Genomic DNA, 24,933 nt, shown 5'->3' with positions numbered 1-24,933 from the left:
TGAGATCAACTAGCTAGTGTTTAGTTTTTTCACTCCCACCCATTTGTTATCGGTGAGGAGAATGTGCGGTGAGTTTTATTGACTGTGCTTGTCTGAAGTCTTTCATGTTGTCACAATTGTCGTAGGAAGGAGTGGACAAAAGTGCAGCATGTGTGTCGTTCCACATTTCAATATGAAACTATGCAATACATACACATAAACTAAAGAACGAAAAAACAACAAACCGTGATGCAGAGTTGAAACATACACTAACTCAAAAACAATCTCCCACAAACCCAGGTGGAAAAAACACCTACTTAAGTATGATCTCCAATTAGAGACAACGAGGACCAGCTGCCTCTAATTGGAGATCATCCCAAACAAAACCCAACATAGAAATACAAAACTAGAACATAACAACATAGAAAAACTAAACTAGAAAAAAAACCTGTCACGCCCTGACCTACTCTACCATAGAAAATAACAGCTTTCTATGGTCAGGACGTGACACATGTGCTCATGTCATTTGGATCAGGAAGGATGTTTTCACCATTCACTCCTGTCAGACAGATTAGAGTTGTTTTCCCTGGCAAGAAAAAAGAAGGGATGTGAACATTTCCATCTCTCTTTGTCTCTATCCTAAAGACTTGCAGGCACAGGATACACAGAAATCAGCATATGACAAACAAGTCATAAGTAATAACTCTGTAAAACTAGAATTGAAGCATTACTGTAAACAGCCTTTTATTTCTTCTCCATGGTGAGTGATACTGTAATAGTCTCTTTCTCCCCCTCTCTCCCCATCTGAATGTAGAAATCCTCGTACCCCTGGCGAGTTGCTCGCCCTATTCCGTTACCCCAGGGACCCCTACACGGTGGAGCAGGCTCGGGCGGGGGAGATCTTCGAGCAGACCCTGCTCCTCATCCAGAACCATGTCAACCAAGGCCTCATGGTCGACACCAATGGCACAGGTGAGACAACAGACACAGTGCTACTTTAGGTTGATTCTGAAAACATCTCTGGCTGTAGATAAATGTGTTAGACATCTGCATTACATTTTCTTCTCTTTCTGACCCGGGGCCAGTGAGATAACCACTGAGCAGTTGACTGGATGGTCATAAAGTATTTTACTACCCATGCGTCATCCTGTATAATGGCAGCCGAATGTGGTCAGTTGCCATGGGTGAAAGCCATCCCAGATTTGGCAGGTCCAGATGAGGTGTCCAATGACCCAAACAAGGAGACTGGTCCTCCATATTAAGGATTTATGGTACATAAAATGCTCATGTTAATGTGGCTAAGGTTTAACAGCCATGCAGGCTCAATGGACCAGTTGTGTGAGTTAGTGGAGAACACTGTCTGATATAAGGCCCAGTGGACCCTGTGGTGCTACAGGCATCAGATGAGAGACAGAGAGAGACCAGGCACAGTGTTTTCACTGGTTATGACAACAGTCAAGTGTTCATTGTTACACTGGCCCCTAACTTTTTGCCCGTCAGCAAAAACAATGTAGCCTGTTTGGTTTATGTCTATGTGACCTGGCACACCCCCTAGCACTGCTACCCTGCAGGTTGTGTATGGCTGGATCGATTCTGTGAGTGACCAGAGAGGTGGGATTTTGTGGGCGATGGGAGGGGTGGTGGTGGGTGTTGCTGTTTGCTCCGCCAGCTGGCTGCTGACAGGAAGTCTCACTTTTCCCCATTGATTTGAGCTACACAAGGCTCCCCTCACACACACACACGTTGGAGCTGGAGCTCTGACATGTCCCAGCGTGTCAGGACATGTCAGAGGAAAACTTCAGTCTGTGCCCTCAGGATGCAGGTTTAGATTGCCAGGGCAAACATTAATAGCCTACATGCTGCAATCGGCAGTCTCCTCTGTTAGTTGGAACTATAACGTTAATGTAGCAGTGTAGTACACAGCCTTATATCCTGACTAAAACCTATTTTCCCTGCCTCTGTCCCCAGCGTTCCGCTACAATGACCTGGTGTCCCCTCACTTCCTGGATGTCATCGCCAACCTATCAGGCTGCACGGCCCACCGCCGCTTCAACAACTGTTCTGACATCTGCTTCCACCAGAAGTACCGCAGCCACGACGGCACCTGCAACAACCTGCAGCACCCCATGTGGGGCGCCTCCCTCACCGCCTTCCAGCGCCTCCTCAAGTCGGTCTACGACAACGGCTTCAACCTGCCGCGCGGCGCCAGCGGCCGGCAGCAGCACGGCCACGCCCTGCCCCTGCCCCGCCTCGTCTCCACCACCATGATCGGCACGGAGACCGTTACCCCGGACGACCGCTACACCCACATGCTGATGCAGTGGGGGCAGTTCCTGGACCACGATCTGGATTCCACCGTTGCCGCCCTCAGCCAGTCACGTTTCTCCGACGGCCAGCTGTGCACTAACGTGTGCACCAACGACGCCCCCTGCTTCCCCATCCAGTTCCCCCCGGGGGACCCTCGGCAGGCGCGCAGCGGAGCACGCTGCATGTTCTTCGTGCGCTCCAGCCCCGTCTGCGGCAGCGGTATGACGTCCCTCCTCATGAACAGCGTGTTTCCACGGGAACAGATCAACCAGCTGACGTCATACATCGACGCGTCCAACGTGTACGGCAGCTCACGCCACGAGTCGGAGGAGGTCCGCGACCTGGCCAGTCAGAGGGGTCTGCTGAGGCAGGGCATCGTCCAACGCTCTGGGAAGCCCCTGCTACCCTTCGCCACGGGGCCCCCGACAGAGTGTATGAGGGATGAGAACGAGAGCCCCATCCCCTGCTTTCTGGCTGGAGACCACAGGGCCAACGAGCAGCTGGGTTTGACATCCATGCACACAGTGTGGTTCAGGGAACACAACCGCGTGGCTACAGAGCTGCTCCGACTCAACCCACACTGGGACGGAGACACCATCTACCACGAAGCAAGGAAGATAGTTGGCGCACAGATGCAGCACATCACCTACAACCACTGGCTGCCCAAGGTGAGAACCTGCACTTCTCTCCCTCATAATATAAATCTACTTCTTTCTCATACTCTAACATAGGGTTTTGTCAAAGGTCTTCAGATTGATGAAAAGTACTGTGTCTGTAAGTAATGAAAGGATTGTGTTGACTATAATATTGATGATGATGATGATTTCACCCCCTCCCTCAGGTCCTGGGTGATGCGGGGATGAAGCTGATTGGTGACTACTGCGGCTACAACCCCAACGTCAACGCCGGCATCCTCAACGCCTTCGCCACGGCCGCCTTCCGCTTCGGACACACCCTCATCAACCCCATCCTGTACCGGTTGGATGAGAACTTCCAGCCCATCCCCCAGGGCCACATCTCCCTGCACCGCGCCTTCTTCTCTCCCTTCCGCATTGTCAACGAAGGGGGCATCGACCCCCTGCTGCGGGGCCTGTTCGGCGTGGCGGGGAAGATGCGCGTGTCGACCCAGCTGTTGAACACGGAGCTGACGGAGAGGCTGTTCTCCATGGCCCACTCCGTGGCGCTGGACCTGGCCGCCATGAACATCCAGAGAGGAAGGGATCACGGGATACCACCTTACAACGACTACCGGACCTTCTGTAACCTGACCTCGGCACAGAGCTTTGATGACCTGAGGAATGAGATCAAGAACCCCCAAGTCAGGGAGAAGCTACAGAGGTATGTTAGCTATGAGGCTTTCAGGAAACTCACCCCTGGATAAATCAAGGTTAAATTACTGTATTACCTTATCAAAAACAATCTGTATTTTTCTCTCTCCAGGCTGTACGGCACTCCCCTGAACATCGACCTGTTCCCTGCTCTGATGGCTGAGGACCTGGTTCCTGGGAGCCGGCTGGGGCCCACCCTTATGTGTCTGCTGGCTGCCCAGTTCAAACGACTCAGAGACGGGGACAGGTGAGCTCACATCCCCTCAGCTACCAGTTCTAGTCAGATTATTTTTTTTCCTCCCTTTCAGAAGGACAAGATAGTTACAGAAGGGTAGCCTTTGTATTTATGGTGTGTTTACGGATAACTAGTGTAACCTTCCCTCCTGGTGCTACCAGGTTTTGGTATGAAAACCCAGGTGTGTTCACCCCGGCCCAGCTGACCCAGCTGAAGCAGGCGTCTCTGACAAGGGTGCTGTGTGACAACGGTGACAACATCACCCGTATCCAGCAGGACGTGTTCAACGTGGCAGAGCTGCCCCACGGATACGGCAGCTGTGATGACATCCCCAACATTGACCTGCGCATGTGGCAGGACTGCTGCGAAGGTGGGTCACATGGAATATAAAACACGTTATTCACATTGATGCTGTGTCTTGAAGGATTCCTTCTTCCCTAGATAGTCCACTACATTGTGTCATAGACATAAGCTGTGTTCAAATACTCATACTAACCGCACTACCATACTATTTGTGACGTGAATTGACTATATAGAATGCTTATTGGTCATAGTATGGATATACAGTTGAAGTCGGAAGTTTACATACACCTTAGCCAAATACATTTAAGCTCAGTTTTTCACAATTCCTGACATTTAATCCTAGTAAAAATTCCCTGCCTTAGGTTAGTTAGAATCACCACTTTATTTTAAGAATGTGAAATGTCAGAATAATAGTAGAGATAATGATTTATTTCAGCTTTTATTTCGTTCATCACATTCCCAGTGGGTCAGAAGTTTACATACACTCAATTAGTATTTGGTAGCATTGCCTTTAAATTGTTTAACTTGGGTCAAACGCTTCGGGTAGCTTTCCACAAGCTTCCCACAAATTGGGTGAATAAATTGGGTGAATTTTGGCCCATTCCTCCTGATAGAGCTAGTGTAACTGAGTCAGGTTTGTAGGCCTCCTTGCTCGCACATGCTTTTTCAGTTCTGCCCACACATTTTCTATATGATTGAGGTCAGGGCTTTATGATGGCCACTCCAATACCTTAACTTTGTTGTCCTTAAGCCATTTTGCCACAACTTTGGAAGTATGCTTTGGGTCATGGAACACCCATTTGCGACAAAGCTTTAACTTCCTGACTGATGTCTTGAGATGTTGCTTCAATATATCCACATAATTTTCCTCATGATGCCATCTATTTTGTGAAGTGCACCAGTCCCTCCTGCAGCAAAGCACCCCCACAACATGATGCTGCCACCCCCGTGCTTCACGGTTGGGATGGTGTTCTTCGGCTTGCAAGCCTCCCCCTTTTTCCTCCAAACATAACGATGGTCATTATGGCCAAAGAGTTTTATTTTTGTTTCATCAGACCAGAGGACATTTCTCCAAAAAGTACGATCTTTGTCCCCATGTGCAGATGCAAACCGTAGTCTGGCTTTTTATATGGCAGTTTTGGAGCAGTGGCTTCTTCCTTGCTGAGCGGCCTTTCAGGTTATGTCGATTTAGGACTCTTTTTACTGTGGATATAGATACTTATGTACCTGTTTCCTACAGCGTCTTCACAAGGTCCTTTGCTGTTGTTCCGGGATTGATTTTCAGTTTTCGCACCAAAGTACGTTCATCTTTAGGAGACAGAACGCGTCTCCTTCCTGAGCGGTATGACGGCTCCGTGGTCCCATGGTGTTTATACTTGCGTACTATTATTTGTACAGATGAACGTGGTAATTTCAGGCGTTTGGAAATTGCTCCTAAGGATGAACCAGACTTGTGGAGGTCTCCAATTTTGAGGTCTTGGCTGATTTCTTTAGATTTTCCCGTGATGTCAAGCAAAGAGGCACTGAGTTTGAAGGTAGGCCTTGAAATACATCCACAGGTACACCTCCAATTGACTCAAATGATGTCAATTAGCCTATCATATATTCCAAGCTGTTTAAAGGCACAGTCAACTTAGTGTATGTAAACTTCTGACCCACTGGAATTGTAATACAGTGAATTATAAGTGAAATAATCTGTCTGTAAACAATTGTTGGAAAAATTATTTGCGTCATGCAGAAAGTAGATGTCCTAACCGACTTGACAAAACTATAGTTTGTTAACAAGAAATTTGTGGGGTGGTTGAAAAACGAGTTTTAATGACTCCAACCTAAGTGTATGTAAACTTCCGACTTCAACTGTAGTTAGTATGCCAACAGTTCCCGGATGTCATACTAAATTCGCCAAAATATGAATTATACACGCAGAGGACACTTTTTCCGTACTTTAGGGCCCATAATGCAATTCTTCAGGAAATGGGTGTGGCTTCACATCATTTTCAAATTTTAAGAAAATGGTGGAAAATATGTAGCTGAAGTACAAGAGAGGGGATACAAATTAATTGCTTTAACTAATTATGACAAATGTTAAGAAGATGTTGAGCAATGTAGTAAAGTAATGCCTTTTCAAATAAGTTATCTTACACGTTATGTTAGTGTAACCGATGTGAAATGGCTAGTTAGTTAGCGGTGGTGGGCGCTAATAGCATTTCAATCGAGTGACGTCACTCGCTCTGAGACCTGAAGTAGTTGTTCCCCTTGCTCTGCAAGAGCAGCAGCTGTTGTGGCGTGATGGGTAACGATGCTTCGTGGGTGTCAGTTGGTGATGTGTGCAGAGGGTCCCTGGTTCAAGCCCAGGTTGGGGCGAGGAGAGGGAAGGAAGCTAGACTGTTACATTGGCTGACATTTTGTTAGGTATGCTGTCCTTATGAACCACATAGCATATCATTACAGCAGTATGTACCGGTATGTTGTTAGCTAACGTCAGTTGGCTACTTATGCATCAAACTTGCCAGTATATTAACTATAGGCTAACTGACAACCCAACTTTTATTTGATTTTCCCCTGTCATTCTTAGCTTAGCTAAATGGTATAGTCGTTGTGCATGCTCAATGGCCATTCGGGTGCTTTCGTAAATTTGCTCGATTTCAGAGCACTTTCGTCTGAGTGCACCAGAGCACAGAATAATGAATTTACGAGCACTCAAAACACCCGTTGAATATGGCCGGTGTCAGTAAACGTTGGCAAAAGGGTAATTAAAGTGTTGCCAGCAGCACAGTTACAGTCACCAACGCTATGGATAACATGAAAACTGCCTAACCAGCTCTGCTAGGGTGAGTAAAATGGTCAGAGTGGTTCATTTGTATCTGGAAGTAGCTAGCAAGCTAACCAGTGCGCGCTCCGACAGCGAAACGCTTGGAATTTACATACTGACAATCTGACAACGCTCTGAATTTACGAGCGCACTCTGGCTCTCCAGATTGAATTTAAGAACACACCCGAAGTCGTAAAATATCTAAGTAGTCATTTGTTATGCTAACTAGCTAGCAAGAGGTTGCATAGTGATAGGTTTGGTTTCTGAGCTTTTTATATTATTAATCATTAGGTATAATAGAGACATGAGGGGTGCCATAATGAAGCTTGGGAGAGGCTGAGTGCAGAGGAAAACGATCACATGTAGCAGTACTGATAAGGGGAGGAACCGTTTAAGGCCCATATCACTCAGCTCCCTGCGTAGCAATAATGATTCAATGTTTAGTGATAACGAGGAGACTCCACCGAAAGTGAGGTATATATACTACCACGGGTGAAACCATGTTTTTGTCTAATGCAGCTGTATTGACCCTCTGAGCAGAATAAACTTGGTTTAAATCTTTCATAGTATCCGTTGAGTTTGTACTCTGAAAATTAGAACCCAACGATAGCAACAGCATCAATTTCCGGTAGACAGGCGACGAGCTAGTAGGCTCAACTGAAAGGATACTGTTAGTTTACAGTATACTTCAATTAACTAATAGTATATGGTATATTTAGTATATACTCATTAAGTATGTAGTATACAGTATGTTAGTATGGGTATTCGAACACAGCTCTAGTGTATTGTCTTTCTATGTGGCTTTGTTCCAATGTAGCGATCGGTGGGAGTTGGGGGTCTCTGGGCTTGGTTGTGTTGATGCTGTGTTACACACTTGTGGACTGTGGCTGTGGTACAAACCTCTTCAGTCAACTTCCTCAAACCTCTTCAGTCAACTTCCATGGAATGATTTTTCGAACTTCCTGCTTCCATCTTGCATACAAATAAAGAACGCTACCAAGACTGGTACTCAGGGTTACACAGTGTCAATGTTCGAACGTTTAGTTCTGTGGAATGTGTAGTCAGAAGCAGCAGGACCAGGGTCCAGTTTTCTGTCATGTTGTGCTAACATTCGATTAGGAGGCACCTGACTGGGCTTTGTGTGTAATCATTGGTCAGTACCCCACAGTGTTTTAAACAGCATTTACAAAAGTTTGACTTTGTGCGTTTGTCTGACAGTGCTATCTGTATGACTGCTGTCATGTGAAAACATCAAAGCAAGATAAGATAGTGAAGAGATGAAATAATGAACATGTCTTCAGGCTTCATCTTCTCACAGTGAAAATGGGCATTGACTAGCTAGATTGGGTCCCCAGTTGTGGCTGTATAGGGCAGGGCTTGGATATCCTTTGAATTGATTAGTGGCTCAAATGTACCTTTGATCAACATTAGAGTAAATGCAATGGGTTATTTAGCTGATTTTGGTAGTATGTTTGTCTTGAGAGATGAAGAGAATCTGCTACCTCTTCTGTTGTACCCTATACCACCTGACCCCAGAACTGCTGTTACATTGCCAGGATTTTTAAGAGACATTACCGTGTGATTGTAGGGGCTAGAGATTATATTGAGAGTTAAAGCCCTGATGTTGTTCATTCTATCCCAGGATTCCATTTACTAACCCAGCAGGATACTATGGGATGACAGTTGGTACACGTTTGAGAGCCTTCAGTGGGAGTTTGTCTCGCTTCATCCACATTGTTTGGTTAACGTGTCGTCAGATGTACGAGCAGCGCAGCCAATCCACCAATTTACTGAATTTGCCAAAGCATGCGGTAGTAGTGTCTGGGGTGCAGAAGAGGTTTTCATATTTGGAAGGCAGCTGAATGTTCCCTCCAACAAACCCCTGAGTGGATGACTCTGAGCCTCTTATTCTGGGTGGCTGGGTGAGAATACAGGACTTCTGTGAGCAGTAGGCTATTACACATAATAAGCTATTTACTCCCTACTGTGAGGCACACTCCAGTCGCCGTGCATTTTCCATTGGATCATTTGAATGTGTTGGATGAAAGCATGAGTTGCACTGAGTTAAAAAAACATTTGTATTCAGGTGGATACTGTGGCGTGCTGGTCCTGTGTGGCTCAGTTGTTAAAGCATGGCACTTGCAATGCCAGGGTTGTTGGTTCAATTCCCACAGGGGACACGTACACAAAATGTATCCACTCACTACTGGAAATTGCTCTGGAAAAGAGCGTCTGCTAAATGACAAACATTTTAAATGTGGGGGATGTTTCACCTCACTCTTCCTCCACCCTTTGGTAAATCACATTTTATTGGTCACAGGCGCCGAATACCGTAAGTGCTTATTCACGAGCCCATTCCCATTAATGTGGAGTTAAAAAGTAAGAAAATATTTGCAAAAAAAATAAAATAAGGAAATAGTAACGCAATAAAAGAACAATAGCGAGGCTAGATACAAGGAGAACCAATACAGAGTCAATTTGCAGGGGTACCAGGTAGTTGAGGTAAATGAGGTAATAGAGCATGTACATGTAGGTAGGAGCAAAAGGGACTAGGCAATCAGGATAGATAATAAGCACAGTATGAAGTGTGTGTGTGTGTGTGTGTGTGTGTGTGTGTGTGTGTGTGTGTGTGTGTGTGTGTGTGTGTGTGTGTGTGTGTGTGTGTGTGTGTGTGTGTGGCATCAATATGTGTGCGTGTGTGTGTGTGTTTTGTGTGTGTGAGCGTATGTAGTGAGTGTGTGTTTGTGTGTGTGTGTGGCATCAATATGTGTGTGTTTTGTGTGTGTTTGTGAGCGTGTGTGTGTGTGTGTGTGTGTGTGTGTGTGTGTGTGTGTGGCGCCAATATGTGTGTGTGTGTGTGTTTTGTGTGTGTTAGCGTGTGTGTGTGTCTTTTGGAGTGTCAGTGTTGTATCTGTGAGTGTGTGGGTAGAGTCTAGTGAGTGTGCATTGAGTCAGTGCAAAAAAACAACACCCTTTTTTTTTTACAAAATGGGGTCAATGTAAATAGTCCAGGTAGCCATTTGATTAACTGCTCAGCAGTCTTATGGCTTGCGGGTGGAAGCTGTTAGGAAGCCTTTTAGTCCCAAACTCCAGTACCGCTTGCCGTGCGGTAGGAGAGAGAGCAGTCTATGACTTGGATGGCTGGAGTCTTCCTCTAACACCGCCTGGTGTAGAGGTCCAGGATGGCAGGGAGTTCGGCCCTAGTGATCTACACTATATATACAAAATAATGTGTACATTCGGCTATTTTAGGCACACCCGTTGCTCACATGTGTATAAAATCGAGCACACAGCCATGAAATCTCCATAGACAAACATTGGCAGTAGAATGGCCTCACTGAAGAGCTCAGTGACATTCAACATGGCACCGTCATAGGATGCAACCTTTCCAACAAATCAGTTCGTCAAATTTTTGCCCTGCTAGAGCTGCCCAGGTCAACTGTAAGTGCTGTTATTGTGAAGTGGAAACGTCAAGGAGCAACAACGGCTCAGCCGTGAAGTGGTAAGACACACAAGCTCACAGAACGGGACTGGCAAGTGCTAAAAATCGTCTGTCCTCGGTTGCAACACTCACTACTGAGTTCCAAACTGCCTCTGGAAGCAACGTCAGCACAACACCTGTTTGTCTGAAGCTTAATGAAATGGGTTTCCATGGCCAAGCAGCCGCATACAAGCTTAAGATCACCATGTGCAATGCCAAGCGTCGGCTGGAGTGGTGTAAAGCTTGCCGCCATTGGACTCTGGAGCAGTGAAAATCACGCTTCACCATCTGGCAGTCCGACGGATGAATCTGGGTTTGGCGGATGCCAGGAGAACGCTACCTGCCCGAATATATAGTGCCAACTGTAAAATTTGGTGGAGGAGGAATAATGGTCTGTGGCTGTTTTTCATGGTTAGGGCTAGGCCTCTTAGTTCCAGTGAAGGGAAATCTTAACGCTACAGCATACAATGCAATTCTAGACGATTCTGTGCTTCCAACTTTGTGGCGACAGTTTGGGAAAGGTCCTTTCCTGTTACAGCATGACAATGGCCTCGTGCACAAATGGAGGTCCACACAGAAATGGTTTGTCGAGATCGGTGTGGAAGAACTTGACTGGCCTGCACAGAGCCCTGACCTCAACTCCATCGAACACCTTTGGGATGAATTGGAACGAGCGAGGCCTAATCACCCAACATCAGTGCCAGACCTCACTAATGCTCTTGTGGCTGAATAGAAGAAAGTACCCCGCAGCAATGTTCCAACATCTAGTGGAAAGCCTTCCAAGAAGAGTGGAGGCTGTTATAGCAGCAAAGGGGGGACCAACTTCATATTAATGCCCATGATTTTGGAATGAGATGTTTGACGAGCAGGTGTCCACATACTTTTGGGCATGTAGTGTACTGGGCTGTACTGCACTACCCTCTATAGCGCCTTGCGGCCAGATGCCGAGCAGTTGCCTTACCAAGCAGTGATAAAGCCAGTCAAGATGCAGCTGTAGAACCTTTTGAGGATCTGAGGGCCCATGAAAAAGCTTTTCCTCCTGAGGGGAGTCGTGCCCTCTTCACGAATGTGTTGATGTGTTGGACCATGATAGGTCCTTAGTGATGTGGACACCAAAGAACTTGAAGCTCTCTACCCGCTCCACTACAGCACCATCGATTTGAATGGAGGCGCGTTTGGCCCTCCGTTTCTTGTAGTCCAAGATCAGCTCCTTTGTCGCCCCCGTTGAGGGAGAGGTTGTTGTCTCTGACCTCTTCCCTTTAGGCTGTCTCATCGTCCTCAGTGATCAGGCCTACTACCGTGTTGTCATCGGCAAACTTAATGATGCTGTTGGAATCGTGTGTGAACAGGGAGTACAGGAGGGACTAAGCACGTACCCCTGAAGGGCCCCGTATATATACGGTCAGTGTGGCGGAAGTGTTGTTGCCTACCCTCACCATCTGGGGGCAGGATCCAATTGCAGAGAGAGTTGTTTATTCCCAGAGTCCTTAGCTTAGTGATGAGATTGGAGGTCAGTATGATGTTGAACGCTGAGCTGTAGTCAATGAACAGCATTCTCATGTACAGTGCATTCAGAAAGTATTCAGACACCTTGACTTTTTCCACATTTTGTTTATGTTACAGCCTTATTCTAAAAGGGATTAAATGTATTTTCCCCTCATTAATCTACACACAATACCCCATGATGACAAAGCAAAAACTGTTTTTTAGAATTTGCAAACGTGTAAAAAATAAAAACTGAAATATCACATTTACATAAGTATTCAGACCCTTTACTCAGTACTTTGTTGAAGCACCTTTGGCAACGATTACAGCCTCCAGTCTTCTTGAGTTTGACACAACAATCTTGGCACGCCTGTATTTGGGGAGTTGACCCCATTCGTCTCTCTAAATCCTCTCAAACTCTGTCAGGTTGGATGGGGAGTGTCACTGCACAGCTATTTTCAGTTCTCTCCAGAGATGTTCGAGCGGGTTCAAGTCTGGGCTTTGGCTGGGCCACTCAAGGACATTCAAAGACTTATCCCAAAGCCACCCCTGTGTTGTCTTGGCTGTGTGCTTAAGGTTGTTGTCCTGTTGGAAGGTGAACTTTCTTTCCTCCAGACGTGACGCTTGGCATTCAGGCCAAAGAGTTCAATCAGACCAGAGAATCTTGTTTCTCATGGTCTGAGAGTCTTTATGTGCCTTTTGGCAAACTCCAAGCGGGCTGTCATGTGCCTTTTATGGAGGAGTGGCTTCCGTCTGGCCACTCTACCATAAAGGCCTGATTGGTGGAAGGCTGCAGAGATGGTTGATCTTCTGGGAGCTTCTCCCATCTCCACAGAGAACTCTGGAGCTCTGGGTTCTTGGTCACCTCTCTGACCAAGGCCCTTGTCCCCTGATTGCTCAGTTTTGCTGGGTGACCAGCTCTAGGAAGAGTCTTGGTGGTTCCAAACTTCTTCCATTTAAGAATGATGGAGGCCACTGTGTTCTTGGGGACCTTCAATGTTGCACAAATGTTTTGGTAGCCTTCCCCGGATATGTGCCTCGACACAATCCTGTCTCGGAGCTCTACAGACAATTCCTTCGACCTCATGGCTTGGTTTTTGCTCTGACATGCCCTGTCAACTGTGGGACGTCATATAGACAGGTGTGTGCTTTTCCAAATCATGTCCAATCAATTGAATTTACCACTGGTGGACCACAATCAAGATGTCGAATCATCAAGGATGATCAATGGAAACAGGATGGACCTGAGCTCAATTTCGAGTCTCATAGCAAAGGGTCTGAATACTTATGTAAATAAGGTATTTCTGTTTTTTTTATTTTAAGAAATTTGCACAACAACAAAAAAGGCCCTCCCCCAAAAAAGGTCCTCAGTCCAGCTTTCAACTTACTCTTGAAAATTGTAATAGTAGAATGCACAAGGTGCAATTTCAAATTTGGGTAGTGCATCATCAGTTGTCCTCTTGTCAGTCATTGCATACCTTAGAGAGCTACAGTATAACTTGTCAGAAATGTCCAGATCTTCTGTCAGCTAACGTTTTTTTGCTAGGTTTTTTAGCCCATAGATTTTGTTGTAATGTTTGAGTCACTCAAATATCATATGAATACAAATTAAACATGGCAAAATGTATAGAATTACAAGAAAATGAGCTTTAAAACTGCAACATTTTCTCTGCACCCCATGACAAAATATGTAGAATTGCAGGAAATAAGGGGATGTTCCCCAATGCTGGAAGGAGGGCCTGAGTGAAAAAGTTCTGGAACCACTGCAATAGAGATTGCGTCATTTGTGGATCTGTTGGGGCGAATTGGAGTGGGTCCAGGATTTCTGGGATGATGGTATTAATGTGATCCATGACTAGCCAAAAAGCATTTCATGGCTACAATCGGCAGGCAGCCTAGTGGTTAGAGCGTTGGACTAGTAACTGAAAGGTTGCAAGATCAAATCCCTGAACTGACAAGGTACAAATCTGTTTTTCTACCCCTGAACAAGGCAGTGTTCATTGAAAATAGTAATTTGTTCTTAACTGACTTGCCTAGTTAAATAACCATTTTTTAAAAATGTGAGTGCTATGGGGCGGTAGTCATTAAGACAGGTGTTCTTGTGCACAGGGACTATGGTGGTTTGCTTGAAATATGTACACTGTAATATGGTAATTCATCAAGTAATACTGAAATGAACAAATGTCAGAAATCAAGTCAAGAATGCCATTATGACTGTATCAAAATCAGCAATGGACAACAGGGAACTAGTTTAATCAGTCCTTGCTATGAGCTCAGATAATTCCCCTTGAGAATTTAAGAGCCAGACCTAATGATTTTGGGATTAAATATATGACTCTGGTTTAATAAAGGGCTCTCTGTGTCTCTTATCCTTAGATTATTGTTTTCCTTTCTTCTCTTGGATCTGACCCTGGATTCATTTAGCCTTCACCAATGAACATGGGAAAAGACAAGTTACTTAACAGTGAATAGCCTGTCAGTGGAGAGGGTCAGACTTGGATAGGGTCAGAGGAGAAGAGGACAGAGTAAATACATTTTCACAATAAGCACTTGTCTTTCAAATACATTGCTACAGTTGTTAGTTTGCTAACTAGTGAATTTTTTGCCATATTATCATAGACATGGTATAATTGTAATTGTAAGTCGCTCTGGATAAGAGCGTCTGCTAAATGACTTAAATGTAAAATGTAAATGTAAATAATTCAAAAGACCTCTAAACAAGACATGGTATCAAGAACAAGATACAACTAACTGAAACAAGCCACCTATGATTCCCCACATGGCAGCTTCCTGTCATTGTTGCTAGCAATCTGATCTTTATCATAATAATGTTTTGTCACTCATTTTGTGGCACAGAGTCTACGTGGATTACTCGACACGCAGCCAGAGTCAGTAGCCGCAGCATCGCCCAACATCTAAATCTAAACAGATTGGCTAGTGAAACACACACTTGGCACTCTGATTGGACCAGCAAACTGTCAATCAGCACAGGATCTGGTGCAACGCAAACGTCAAATTGTAGGGAGAGAGGATTGCCATAATAAATAAATATGCAGCTCCAAAACAATTTGGTGATCAAGAATATTAACTGTTTACTCTGCAAGCCCACCAGCAATGGGGCAACAATTGCTAGCTTTAGCCTACTGGTCTTTTGGTATGTAACAATTTCTTGAAATTGATTATTTACTTATGAAGCTTGCATTTGGAATTTGTTATTAAAATGAATTATTACTTTGATGAAGATGCACCATAGGCGCGGCTCTTCACTTGCGCTCTCCAAACTCACGCCAGTGGAGTTATTTTTTGATTTTGTTGAAATGTTTGATATTGCTTTCACACGTTTAACCTCTCTGGTATTATTGGGACGCTAGCGTCCCACCTCGACAACAGCCAGTGAAATAGCAGGGCGCCAAATTCAAACAGAAATCCCATAATTAAAATTCCTCAAACATACAAGTATTATACACCATTTTAAAGATAGACTTCTTGTTAATCCAACCACAGTGTCCGATTTCAAAAAGGCTTTACGGCGAAAGCACACCATGCGATTATGTTAGGACAGCGCCTAGCCACAAGAAACCATACAGACATTTTACAGCCAAGGAGAGGACTCACAAAAGTCAGAAATAGCGATTAAATGAATCACTAACCTTTGATGATCTTCATCTGGTGGCACTCCCAGGACTCCATGTTACACAATAAATGTTCGTTTTGTTCAATAAAGTCCCTCTTTATGTCCAAAAACCAAGGTTTAAATTGGCGCGTTATGTTCAGTAATGCATTGCCTCAAATAACATCCGGGGAAATTGCAGAGAGCCAAATCAAATTACAGAAATACTCATCATAAACATTGATGAAAGATACAAGTGTTATTTATACATAGGATTAAAGAAACTTCTTGTTAATCCAGCCACTGTGTCAGATTTCAAAAAGGCTTTACGGCGAAAGCACACCGTGCGATTATGTTAGGACAGCGCCTAGCCACAAAACACCATACAGACATTTTCCAGCCAAGGAGAAGACTCACAAAAGTCAGAAATAGTGATTAAATTAATCACTTACCTTTGATGATCTTCATCTGGTGGCACTCCCAGGACTCCATGTTACACAATAAATGTTCATTTTGTTCCATAATGTCCCTCTTTATGTCCAAAAACCTCCGTTTTGTTGGTGCGTTTAGTTCAGTAATCCAAAGGCACAAAGCGCGCTCTCAACATTCAGACGAAAAGTGCCTGAAACAATGCCTAAAGACTGGCCACATGTAGAAGAAGCCATAGAGATTGTGAACTAGGTCTTAAGTCTTTGTATGGTGGATAGGCTTTCAATGGAAAAACAGCCTTTCAAAATAATAGTACTTCCTGGATGGATTCTCCTCAGGCCTTTGCCTGCCATATCAGTTCTGTTATACTCACAGACATTATTTTAACAGTTTTGGAAACTTTAGAGTGTTTTCTATCCAAATCTACCAATTATATGCATATCCTAGCTTCTGGGCCTGAGCAGCAGGCAGTTTAATTTGGGCATGCTTTTCATCCAAAATTCCGAATGCTGCCCCCTACCCTAGTGAAGTTAAATGCATAGGCCCTATGTGGTACATCTATATTATATATAATACTACAGTAATTGCTATCGTGTCATCATTCCATCCCCGTACCGTTTATTGCAACATGTAGACTTTTCTGTTTCATGTTTGATAGGTCTACAATACATTTTCATTTAGCCAACCATTTGTTACCCTGCTCTGAGTGGGCGCGATGTTTATAGTGCACATGAACATTCGCTAGACTCATGAGGTAGAAGTTCTGTTTATTTAATTAAATGTCAAATTTCCTTTATTCATATTTCCCGGATTATGTCGGAGTTCCATGTGTCTGTGTCCTATGTTCTAGACGATTTTGCTATAGTAGCCCCCGCGCCTCAGTGCGTATAGAAATAGGCTACGAGTCAGAACGTTGAACAAGAGAAAATTATTGTTCCACGTATGCACGGTGTTGAAATATCATTAGCACTCATTAAGTCTGATTGAAGACAAATGTACCAATGTAACAATGGATGTGGAAATGGCCTTTTAAATTATAGAATCAGTTTATTCGTTGTGATTGTATGGTCCTGGGGGCCAAAGTAAGGCTGTATACTCTCCCCCTTCACCTGTGTCCGTTCAGATAGGACAGGTTAAGCCTGACACAGAGGGTATTTATTTTGGGCTATTGCCCGTGTATATCTGTGAATATTTGGTAAATCTACTTGTATATTTTGTATAATATGACACTTTCACCATTGGATCACCAAGACCTGGAAATAAATCTACACTCTGAGCACATCAACCTGCCCTGCCTTCTGCTGATTACAGGCCCTTACCACTGCTACAAGGTCTATATTTTACAATTACATAGGCTAATTCAGCTAATAAAAATGGCTGTCTGGTAGCCTCAATAAGTAGACAAAGATTTGTATTTGAAGTCATTACATGTATAGTTTTTTTTTTACTGGACTTGAAAACTTCTGACTGAACTTGACTTGCTGTTAGAATGCACGACTTGGACTTGACTCCAGTCTTGACCTGTTCTACTTGGGACTCGACTTGAGACTCAGACCTTGTCCCACCTCTGTGGCCTTCTACCCCTGCGATGCGAACTTAACAATTTTGTGACTTTGTCAGGCAACCCGTCTATAAGGTGTGTATGTGTTTTAGGGCTGGTGAGACGAGTGTATTATCTGTTCTGGGACCTGTCAGAATGGCCGTGTGTGGGAGGGTGGCCTCTCATTAGCCCTGCTCTCAGATCAGCTCTTTGAAGTGTGATGAAAGGGGACTGGCAGATGAAGTTTACATTTACATTACAGTCATTTAGCAGACGCTCTTATCCAGAGCGACTTACAGTAGTGAATGCATACATTTCATTTCATGCTTTTTTTTTTGTACTGGCCCCCCGTGGGAATCAAACCCACAACCCTGTCGTTGCACACACCATGCTCTACCAACTGAGCCACAGGGAAGAAGTGGTGTGTATTCAGGGAAGATCCCCCACCTACCACCCACCACACTGTACTAAGGTGTGAGTGAGAGACTATAAGCAGAGACACTTCAGCTACCACCCTTACCAGCATCAGTGATCACATCACAGCTAAGACTGCACAGTGCATGGGCCCTGGACTTTAACTCATTGGTCTTTATGCAATCTGAGTTTCCTGATATGCCCCGTTGTCTAAATTGTGAGTTGTTGTACCCCCCCTCAGACTGCAGGACCAAGGGTCAGTTCAACGCCCTGTCCTACCATTTCAGAGGGCGCAGGTCAGTGGATCAGAGCTCTGCAGAGAAGAAGCCTGCCAACAGCATACAGCAGAACATCAGGTAACTACTAATGCTACTTGTTTGGTACCTTGTCGTTCGCTGACTACATTAAGTTCCTTGAATGTGATAACCATTCTGCGTCATAGCTAACAACTGTGGTGATTTAAACCATTATAACTTACAAAGTTATGCTATAATAAGGTTGTGCTGAATTTTGGGATGTGTTTTCTTACATTCCAGCCCAGCTGAAGACGCTCCTGAAAATCTTGTGAATGTCACTCTCACCTCACAACAAAGCACTGAACCCTCGCTGAATGACTTCCAAGACTTTGTCGTAGACATGCAGAAGACAATCACAAGTTTACGAAAGCAGGTGAGAGCAGTTGTATACTGCACACAGGCTACATCAGCTGGGTTTGTTCGTCACGACTTGAGTGTTACCCCAATTTCATTCTGGCTGCTCAGCACACATTCAAATAGCAACAACGGGTATTTTTGGGACAGTGATTTGAGTACTTATTTCCCTCCTTCCTTTACACTGCAAGTCCAGACATGTTCAGCTCAGGCTCTTACAGGTAGAACCCATACAGAACCGTGTAGAATCCAGACACTGTTCCAATATTATTATTAACCTATTTTCAATATCCCCAGATTGAACGTGATATGCAGCCTGAGGGTAGATGATCATATAGCATGTAGCACACTGGGGTGGGATTGATGGGAACTAACGGTGCTGTAGGCTAACATGGCTTTGATTAAGTCTTCAGCGGTATAGATGATTTAAACAGACTGGGCCCTGAGTCCCAGCCTTGGCCCCTCTGTGTGCTGCCTAGGTCTTTCAATGCTAAGGGAGGGGTATTCATTGTAAGTCGATGGTTAAATACATCTAGGTTGTTCGCGTGACTCGTATTACAGGAAAGACGTGGGCTGTGTGTGTGTGTACATATGTGTGTTTGTGCTTTGTGTGGCGCTCTAATCTTCAGTTAGCAGAGAAAGATGGCATCACGGGCCTCATGGGGTGCATTATTAAAGCAGTAAGGCCAGAGGAGGTGTGGTATATGGCCAATATAGCACGGCTAAGGGCTCTTATTAGGGATGACGCAATGCGGAGTGCCTGGACACAGCCTTTAGCCGTGGTATATTGTCCATATATCAAAAACCCCTGAGGAGCCTTATTGCTATTATTAACTGGTTACCAACATAATTGGATCAGTAAAACTAAATGTTTTGTTATAGCCGTGGTATACCGTCTGATATACCATGGCTTTCAGCCAATCAGAATTCAGGACTCAAACCACCTAGTTTATAAAAAAGTCTAACCTGGCTCTCCATACCTCCTTTTCTTCATCTCCATTTACCCCTCCTGTCCCTGTCTGTCTGTGCAGATTAAACGACTAGAAGCTCGTCTGAGTAAGACAGACTGCACTGATGCGGAGGGTCGTGAGCGATCGGACGGAGAGAGGTGGAAGATTGATCCATGTTCCACATGCGAGTGCAAGGTATGCACACACACACACACACACACACACACACACACACACACACACACACACACACACACACACACACGCACACACACACACACACACACACACACATATGTGTCTATACAGACCACACACGCAAGTGCACACTACACACAGACTTGCACAACCACAGTCTATTCACCACCCACTCCTCAACAGGCACACAGTGCGATGTGTACAGTATATTCACTTTTCACATTCACACCCAGTTTATCAGGCCTGTTTGCCATTAGGGGCCTCTTCCCACAGCTTTTTACACTGCCCAGAGTTGGGCTAGCTGATTAGATTGACAGTGCCAGCACCACTCCGCTCAGCACCATGCCAGTGCCAGAATCCACCTGTCCTGTCCCGTTCTTTACGAAAGCCATTGGCCAGCATTACCATTGGCCATTGGCCAGCATTACATCCTCTCTCTCTACCTTTTGGCATTACCAACCTTCTGGCACGGCAGACCCATGTACAGTATGTCACCTTTCTGCTTGACCAACTCATTTAATCTCTTTATCTCCATGACTCTCTCGTCTCTCACTGTTCTAACTGTTGGCAGAGGGGAAGGTCTCTCATGCCAAACCTGACGGTCCCCCTCTCTATTTCTCTCCCTCTTTCCCTCACTCTCTCTCCCTCTCTCTCTTTTTTTCTTCCCCCACTCCCTCACTCCAGGGTGCCCAGGTGACGTGTTTGGTGAAGTCGTGTCCGCCGGTGGAGTGCCAGAGGCCTGTGAAGCTAAAAGGAGCATGCTGCCCCGTGTGTCACAACCAGGGAGAGGGAGTGGCCAGCAACAGCCATACCCAGACAGGGAAACAGGCACCGGGTAGCCACCAGCATGTATAACGTTTCAGGGGCCACAGTGTATACACACAGAGGGAGAGACCCTGACGGTGTGCTTACTTTACAGCCACCTGCACCCAATTGCCTCGTTTTTATTTTTTTGAATTTTTTTACAAAAATCATTATTATTTTTTTTTCATTGATTTTGATTGTCATGTCTCCATGGCCAACTAACTGCTGGAGGCTTGGTTTCAAATCCACTGGCAACGGGAGAGCAGTCACTATTAATCTGCTTCCTTCTGGAACGATGAATGGCTGGATGAATAAATGGATGGATGGACAGATGGACAACCCCCCTTCCTGGCCCGGGGCCTCCCAAACAGGGCCTCTCTGATCTGAAGTGTTACCCCACCACTGCATTTGAAGGCCCCACAAAACGCCTGAAAAAAATGTGTGGTGTGAAGAGGAGGGAATGGCACTGCAGCCGCGCAGGAAGGGGAAGTAGGTTGGCCATGTTGTCTCACAAAGCTTTCTCAGGTTAGAGATGCCGGAAAAAAACTGGTGCTATTTGTCCCCTTTATCTTAATGATTTAGTCACTAAAAACTTCAAAGTATTGTTTTTTTTTTTTTTTTTTTAACAATATACAAAGCAACATATACACTCATTATGTGCCTTCTCATCTTTAAAAAAAAATCGCATTTGAGATAACCTTTTTTTATTTGCTCGAAATACATTTTATGTACAAAATTACTTCCGCTTTTACAAAATGTTTATGGTGCTCTATAACATATTCTAAATACCGGTATGTATTTCTCCCTTTTGTATCACCTACTCACATATGAAGATAATGTGAAGCCCTACAAAAACTTGTGTAATGCAAAGATGTCTACTGATTATTACCTTGTTATCGCATCTGTCTCCAATGGCAACTGTTGGTGAACTAAATAACATCTGGTATTTAGATATGTTATCTCCTCAAGGCCATGTCAACACTTTTATCAACTTGAGGGATGTTGGTTGGAACTGGGGCTTGGGGTTGGGTTTGAGGCGGGATGTTCTCTTTTGGCCTAACCACTTCTTACTGGAAGGCATAATGCATTTTTATCTCTCAAGATCTAATGCTTTTTTCACGCTACCATGTTGTAAAAGCAGCGAAAAGCCATTTGTTACCACTGTAGAGATGTAGTCGTTTTTGTCCCGACGTTTTCAGTTCGCCTACTCCCTCAGTGCCTACTGCAAACCTACCACAGCAGTATTCTCAGTCTTACCCCTAGTTATCCCCTCTACCCCTCTGTCCAGCATTAACCCATACTCAAACGTAGACATTGTAGAACTGCAGCCATACCACTTTACTTTAACTATCTGGTGCTCTCATAACCGAACCCACAGCTTTTCAGCTCCAGTTTACAGAAGGACGCTCACTTACATGCATTCCTTTCCCATTCCCAAGCACTCAGTCAATATGATGTTGTAACCATTCTCCTCTGTGTGCTGGAGAGTGTGTGTGTGTGTGTGTGTGTGTGTGTGTGTGTGTGTGTGTGTGTGTGTGTGTGTGTGTGTGTGTGTGTGTGTGTGTGTGTGTGTGTGTGTGTGTGTGTGACCAATCATCCGTTTTTTCTGACGGCTCCTCGGAGCGTCTCTTTAGCGTTAACGCACGCTGGTGATAAACCTCGCCTGGCTCTCATCTCTGAGGATCCTGGGAGACGATGGAGATGGAGGTGACGTCATTTGGCCGGGTGTGCGAGGCGCAGACTTTGACCTCTCTGACCCCCACTCCTATCTAATGGAAGCCAGATGGGAGGGGAGGGGGAAGGATGAGGATGCCAATCAAATATCTGGCACTGCTTTATTTCTGGAGGCTGTCTATTGTTAGTAATCAGCCAACAGAGTGTGTCCCGTTGACAGACACACACACACACACACACACACACACACACACACACACACACACACACACACACACACACACACACACACACACACACACACACACAGGCCCAAATACCAGTCACTCAGCCCCTTGTGCTGATCCACTCTGCTCAAACAGTGATTCATAGTTATCTTCTGCATTATCTTTGTGTTGTCATGGTGATGTGCTCAGAATGTTCCAGAAATCAGATACAGTATGTACAGTATGCTGGAGGTGTTTGGGGTTTCTCCAAGAATGTCAAAGCAATCGTGATGGTGGTGGAGCCGCATAGCAATGTTGGCACATTGGTATCAAACCACATGGATATTTCCTGCTTTTGTGTTGTCGACCTATACAGTTTCATCTTCTTCAGTGTTTAACCTTTTCTTTTCTCTTCCCTGTCATCTCCTTTGCGGTACCTTTGTTTTTACTCCTGCTCCAGTGTGTGTGTGTGTGTGTGTGTGTGTGTGTGTGTGTGTGTGTGTGTGTGTGTGTGTGTGTGTGTGTGTGTGTGTCTGTACTGTGTGTGTGTGTGTGTGTGTGTGTGTGTGTGTGTGTGTGTGTGTGTGTGTGTGTGTGTGTGTGTGTGTGTGTGTGTGTGTGTGTGTGAATGTGTATGCATGAACTCACCGGGTTTGGCTCCCCCTTTTTATTTTCATTCTAACTCCTCATCTTAGTGGTCTCTCTTTTGTTCCCCAAACCCACCACTGTCAACGGAATGCACTGCTCTCAAGACTGAACATGCTTTACCTACACTGTCCCAAACGTCAGTGGTCAAAGTGGATACCTATCTGACAATTGTATTGTAAGTTTGCCAAAGAATTGTTTGCACTGTAATGTATGCCTCTCTACAACAATAATAAATAAAAAAAATAGGCCACATTTGAAATACACAACCACAATGTTTGTTTCTGGCCTGTTATTTCCCGAGTGGATGCTGCTTCTCCCTTTAGATATGTTTCCAAACCGTCTCCGTATGGGTAAACATGTACAATACCTCATGTAAAGAAGATTGATAATCGAGTCGTATGTCTTAAAACAGATGTGACCTAACTCAGTTTTTCCACAATGCTAGCAATTCTGTACTGTTCAACTGTATACAGCCATTCCTCATGGTCTGTTGTGATATGGATTTTAGACTTGAATGGAGAACAAAAGTAAGTCATGTTTAATGAATACTTGTTGTCGTGGAAACCCTATCCCCTGTGTGACTAAGGGAAATCTGTCTGTGGGTATCTGTGTTGTGGAGTTAAACAGACCCAGATGTACTGTGGGTTTACTAGTTGGAGAATGGCTGTGCTTCATTTCATTTCTCTCTAGATTTGGTCTGTAGAATGATAGAATTGTTCTGTTTTGGTACCTACCAATGTCTTTGGTTACCTCATCTATAGGGACAGTTATTTTCCCTGACCATCTTTACTCTTGTGTGGGAACGAACAATGCCTTTTGATACCTGATGTAATTATAGATTTAGTCACATCCTCATTGTAAATTGTTCCCCCTCCCTTTGTGTGGTGCACAGATGTGGTGTTTTCAGGATGGGAAATGAGTGTTGTTAACAGACCAACATGCATCAGAAAGCTTTGTTAACCAAACAGGAGACAGCTGGTGTTTACTGAATGATGTCTCTTCCGTTGATCATCAAACATTAGTACTGTTATGCATCATCATCATGCCATGGGTGCTTTTTGAATGTTTTTGTGAGGAAAAGTCTGTCTCAGATGTACCTCGGGTAAAAAAAAGAACGGAATCTTTTCAACCAAAGTGTTCACTTGAAAGGACTTTTATTTTCAAGTAGGATGTCTGATGCAATGATTTATTGTAGCTCTTGCAAAGATATCCCAAACATTGTCTCTGGATTATGTCTTCAGCAGTCTGTCCCTGATTACCTTCAACATTTAACCTAATTTGGTTCTGAAACCCTGGAACAAATAGCCCTACACTACTGTTCAAAAGTTTGGGGTCAGTTAGAAATGTCCTTGTTTTCCATGAAAACATACATGAAATTAGTTGCAAAATGAATAGGAAATATAGTCAAGACGTTGACAAGGTTATAAATAATGATTTTCAATTGAAATAATAATTGTGTCCTTCAAACTTTGCTTTCGTCAAAGAATCCTCCATTTGCAACAATTACAGCCTTGCAGACCTTTGGCATTCTAGTTGTCAATTTGTTGAAGTAATCTGAAGAGATTTCACCCCATGCTTCCTGAAGTATCTCCCACAAGTTGGATTGGCTTGATGGGCACTTCTTACGTACTATACGGTCAAGCTCAATAGGGTTGAGATCCGGTGACTGTGCTGGCCACTCCATTATAGACAGAATACCAGCTTCTTCCCTAAATAGTTCTTGCATAGTTTAGTGTTGTGCTTTGGGTCATTGTCCTGTTGTAGGAGGAAATTGGCACGAATTAAGCGCCGTCCACAGGCTATGGCATGGAGTTGCAAAATGGAGTGATTGCCTTCCTTCTTCAAGATCCTTTTTACCCTGTATAAATCTCCCACTTTAC

At 44.6% G+C, this 24,933-nt stretch overlaps 1 protein-coding gene across 3 annotated transcripts in view; it reads left to right on the top strand.

Annotated features, from left to right (window-relative positions):
* Window positions 1–23,325, top strand: part of LOC106610765 (peroxidasin) — an 82,957-nt gene extending 59,632 nt beyond the window's left edge. For all 3 annotated transcript variants that reach the window (XM_014210306.2, XM_014210305.2, XM_045723408.1), the window contains 9 exons: window positions 794–951; window positions 1,948–2,954; window positions 3,128–3,624; window positions 3,727–3,861; window positions 4,011–4,219; window positions 18,165–18,279; window positions 18,460–18,592; window positions 19,605–19,718; window positions 20,406–23,325. In XM_014210306.2, the coding sequence (XP_014065781.1) occupies window positions 794–951; window positions 1,948–2,954; window positions 3,128–3,624; window positions 3,727–3,861; window positions 4,011–4,219; window positions 18,165–18,279; window positions 18,460–18,592; window positions 19,605–19,718; window positions 20,406–20,576 (2,539 nt within the window). In that variant the 3' untranslated portion in view covers window positions 20,577–23,325. The remainder of the gene's footprint in view (window positions 1–793; window positions 952–1,947; window positions 2,955–3,127; window positions 3,625–3,726; window positions 3,862–4,010; window positions 4,220–18,164; window positions 18,280–18,459; window positions 18,593–19,604; window positions 19,719–20,405) is intronic.
* The last annotated feature ends 1,608 nt before the right edge of the window (window positions 23,326–24,933 follow it).

This window comes from Salmo salar, chromosome ssa09 (assembly GCF_905237065.1).
Source record: "Salmo salar chromosome ssa09, Ssal_v3.1, whole genome shotgun sequence".
In the NCBI taxonomy this organism is placed as follows: domain Eukaryota; kingdom Metazoa; phylum Chordata; class Actinopteri; order Salmoniformes; family Salmonidae; genus Salmo; species Salmo salar.
This window is presented reverse-complemented; position numbering and strand designations above follow the sequence as displayed.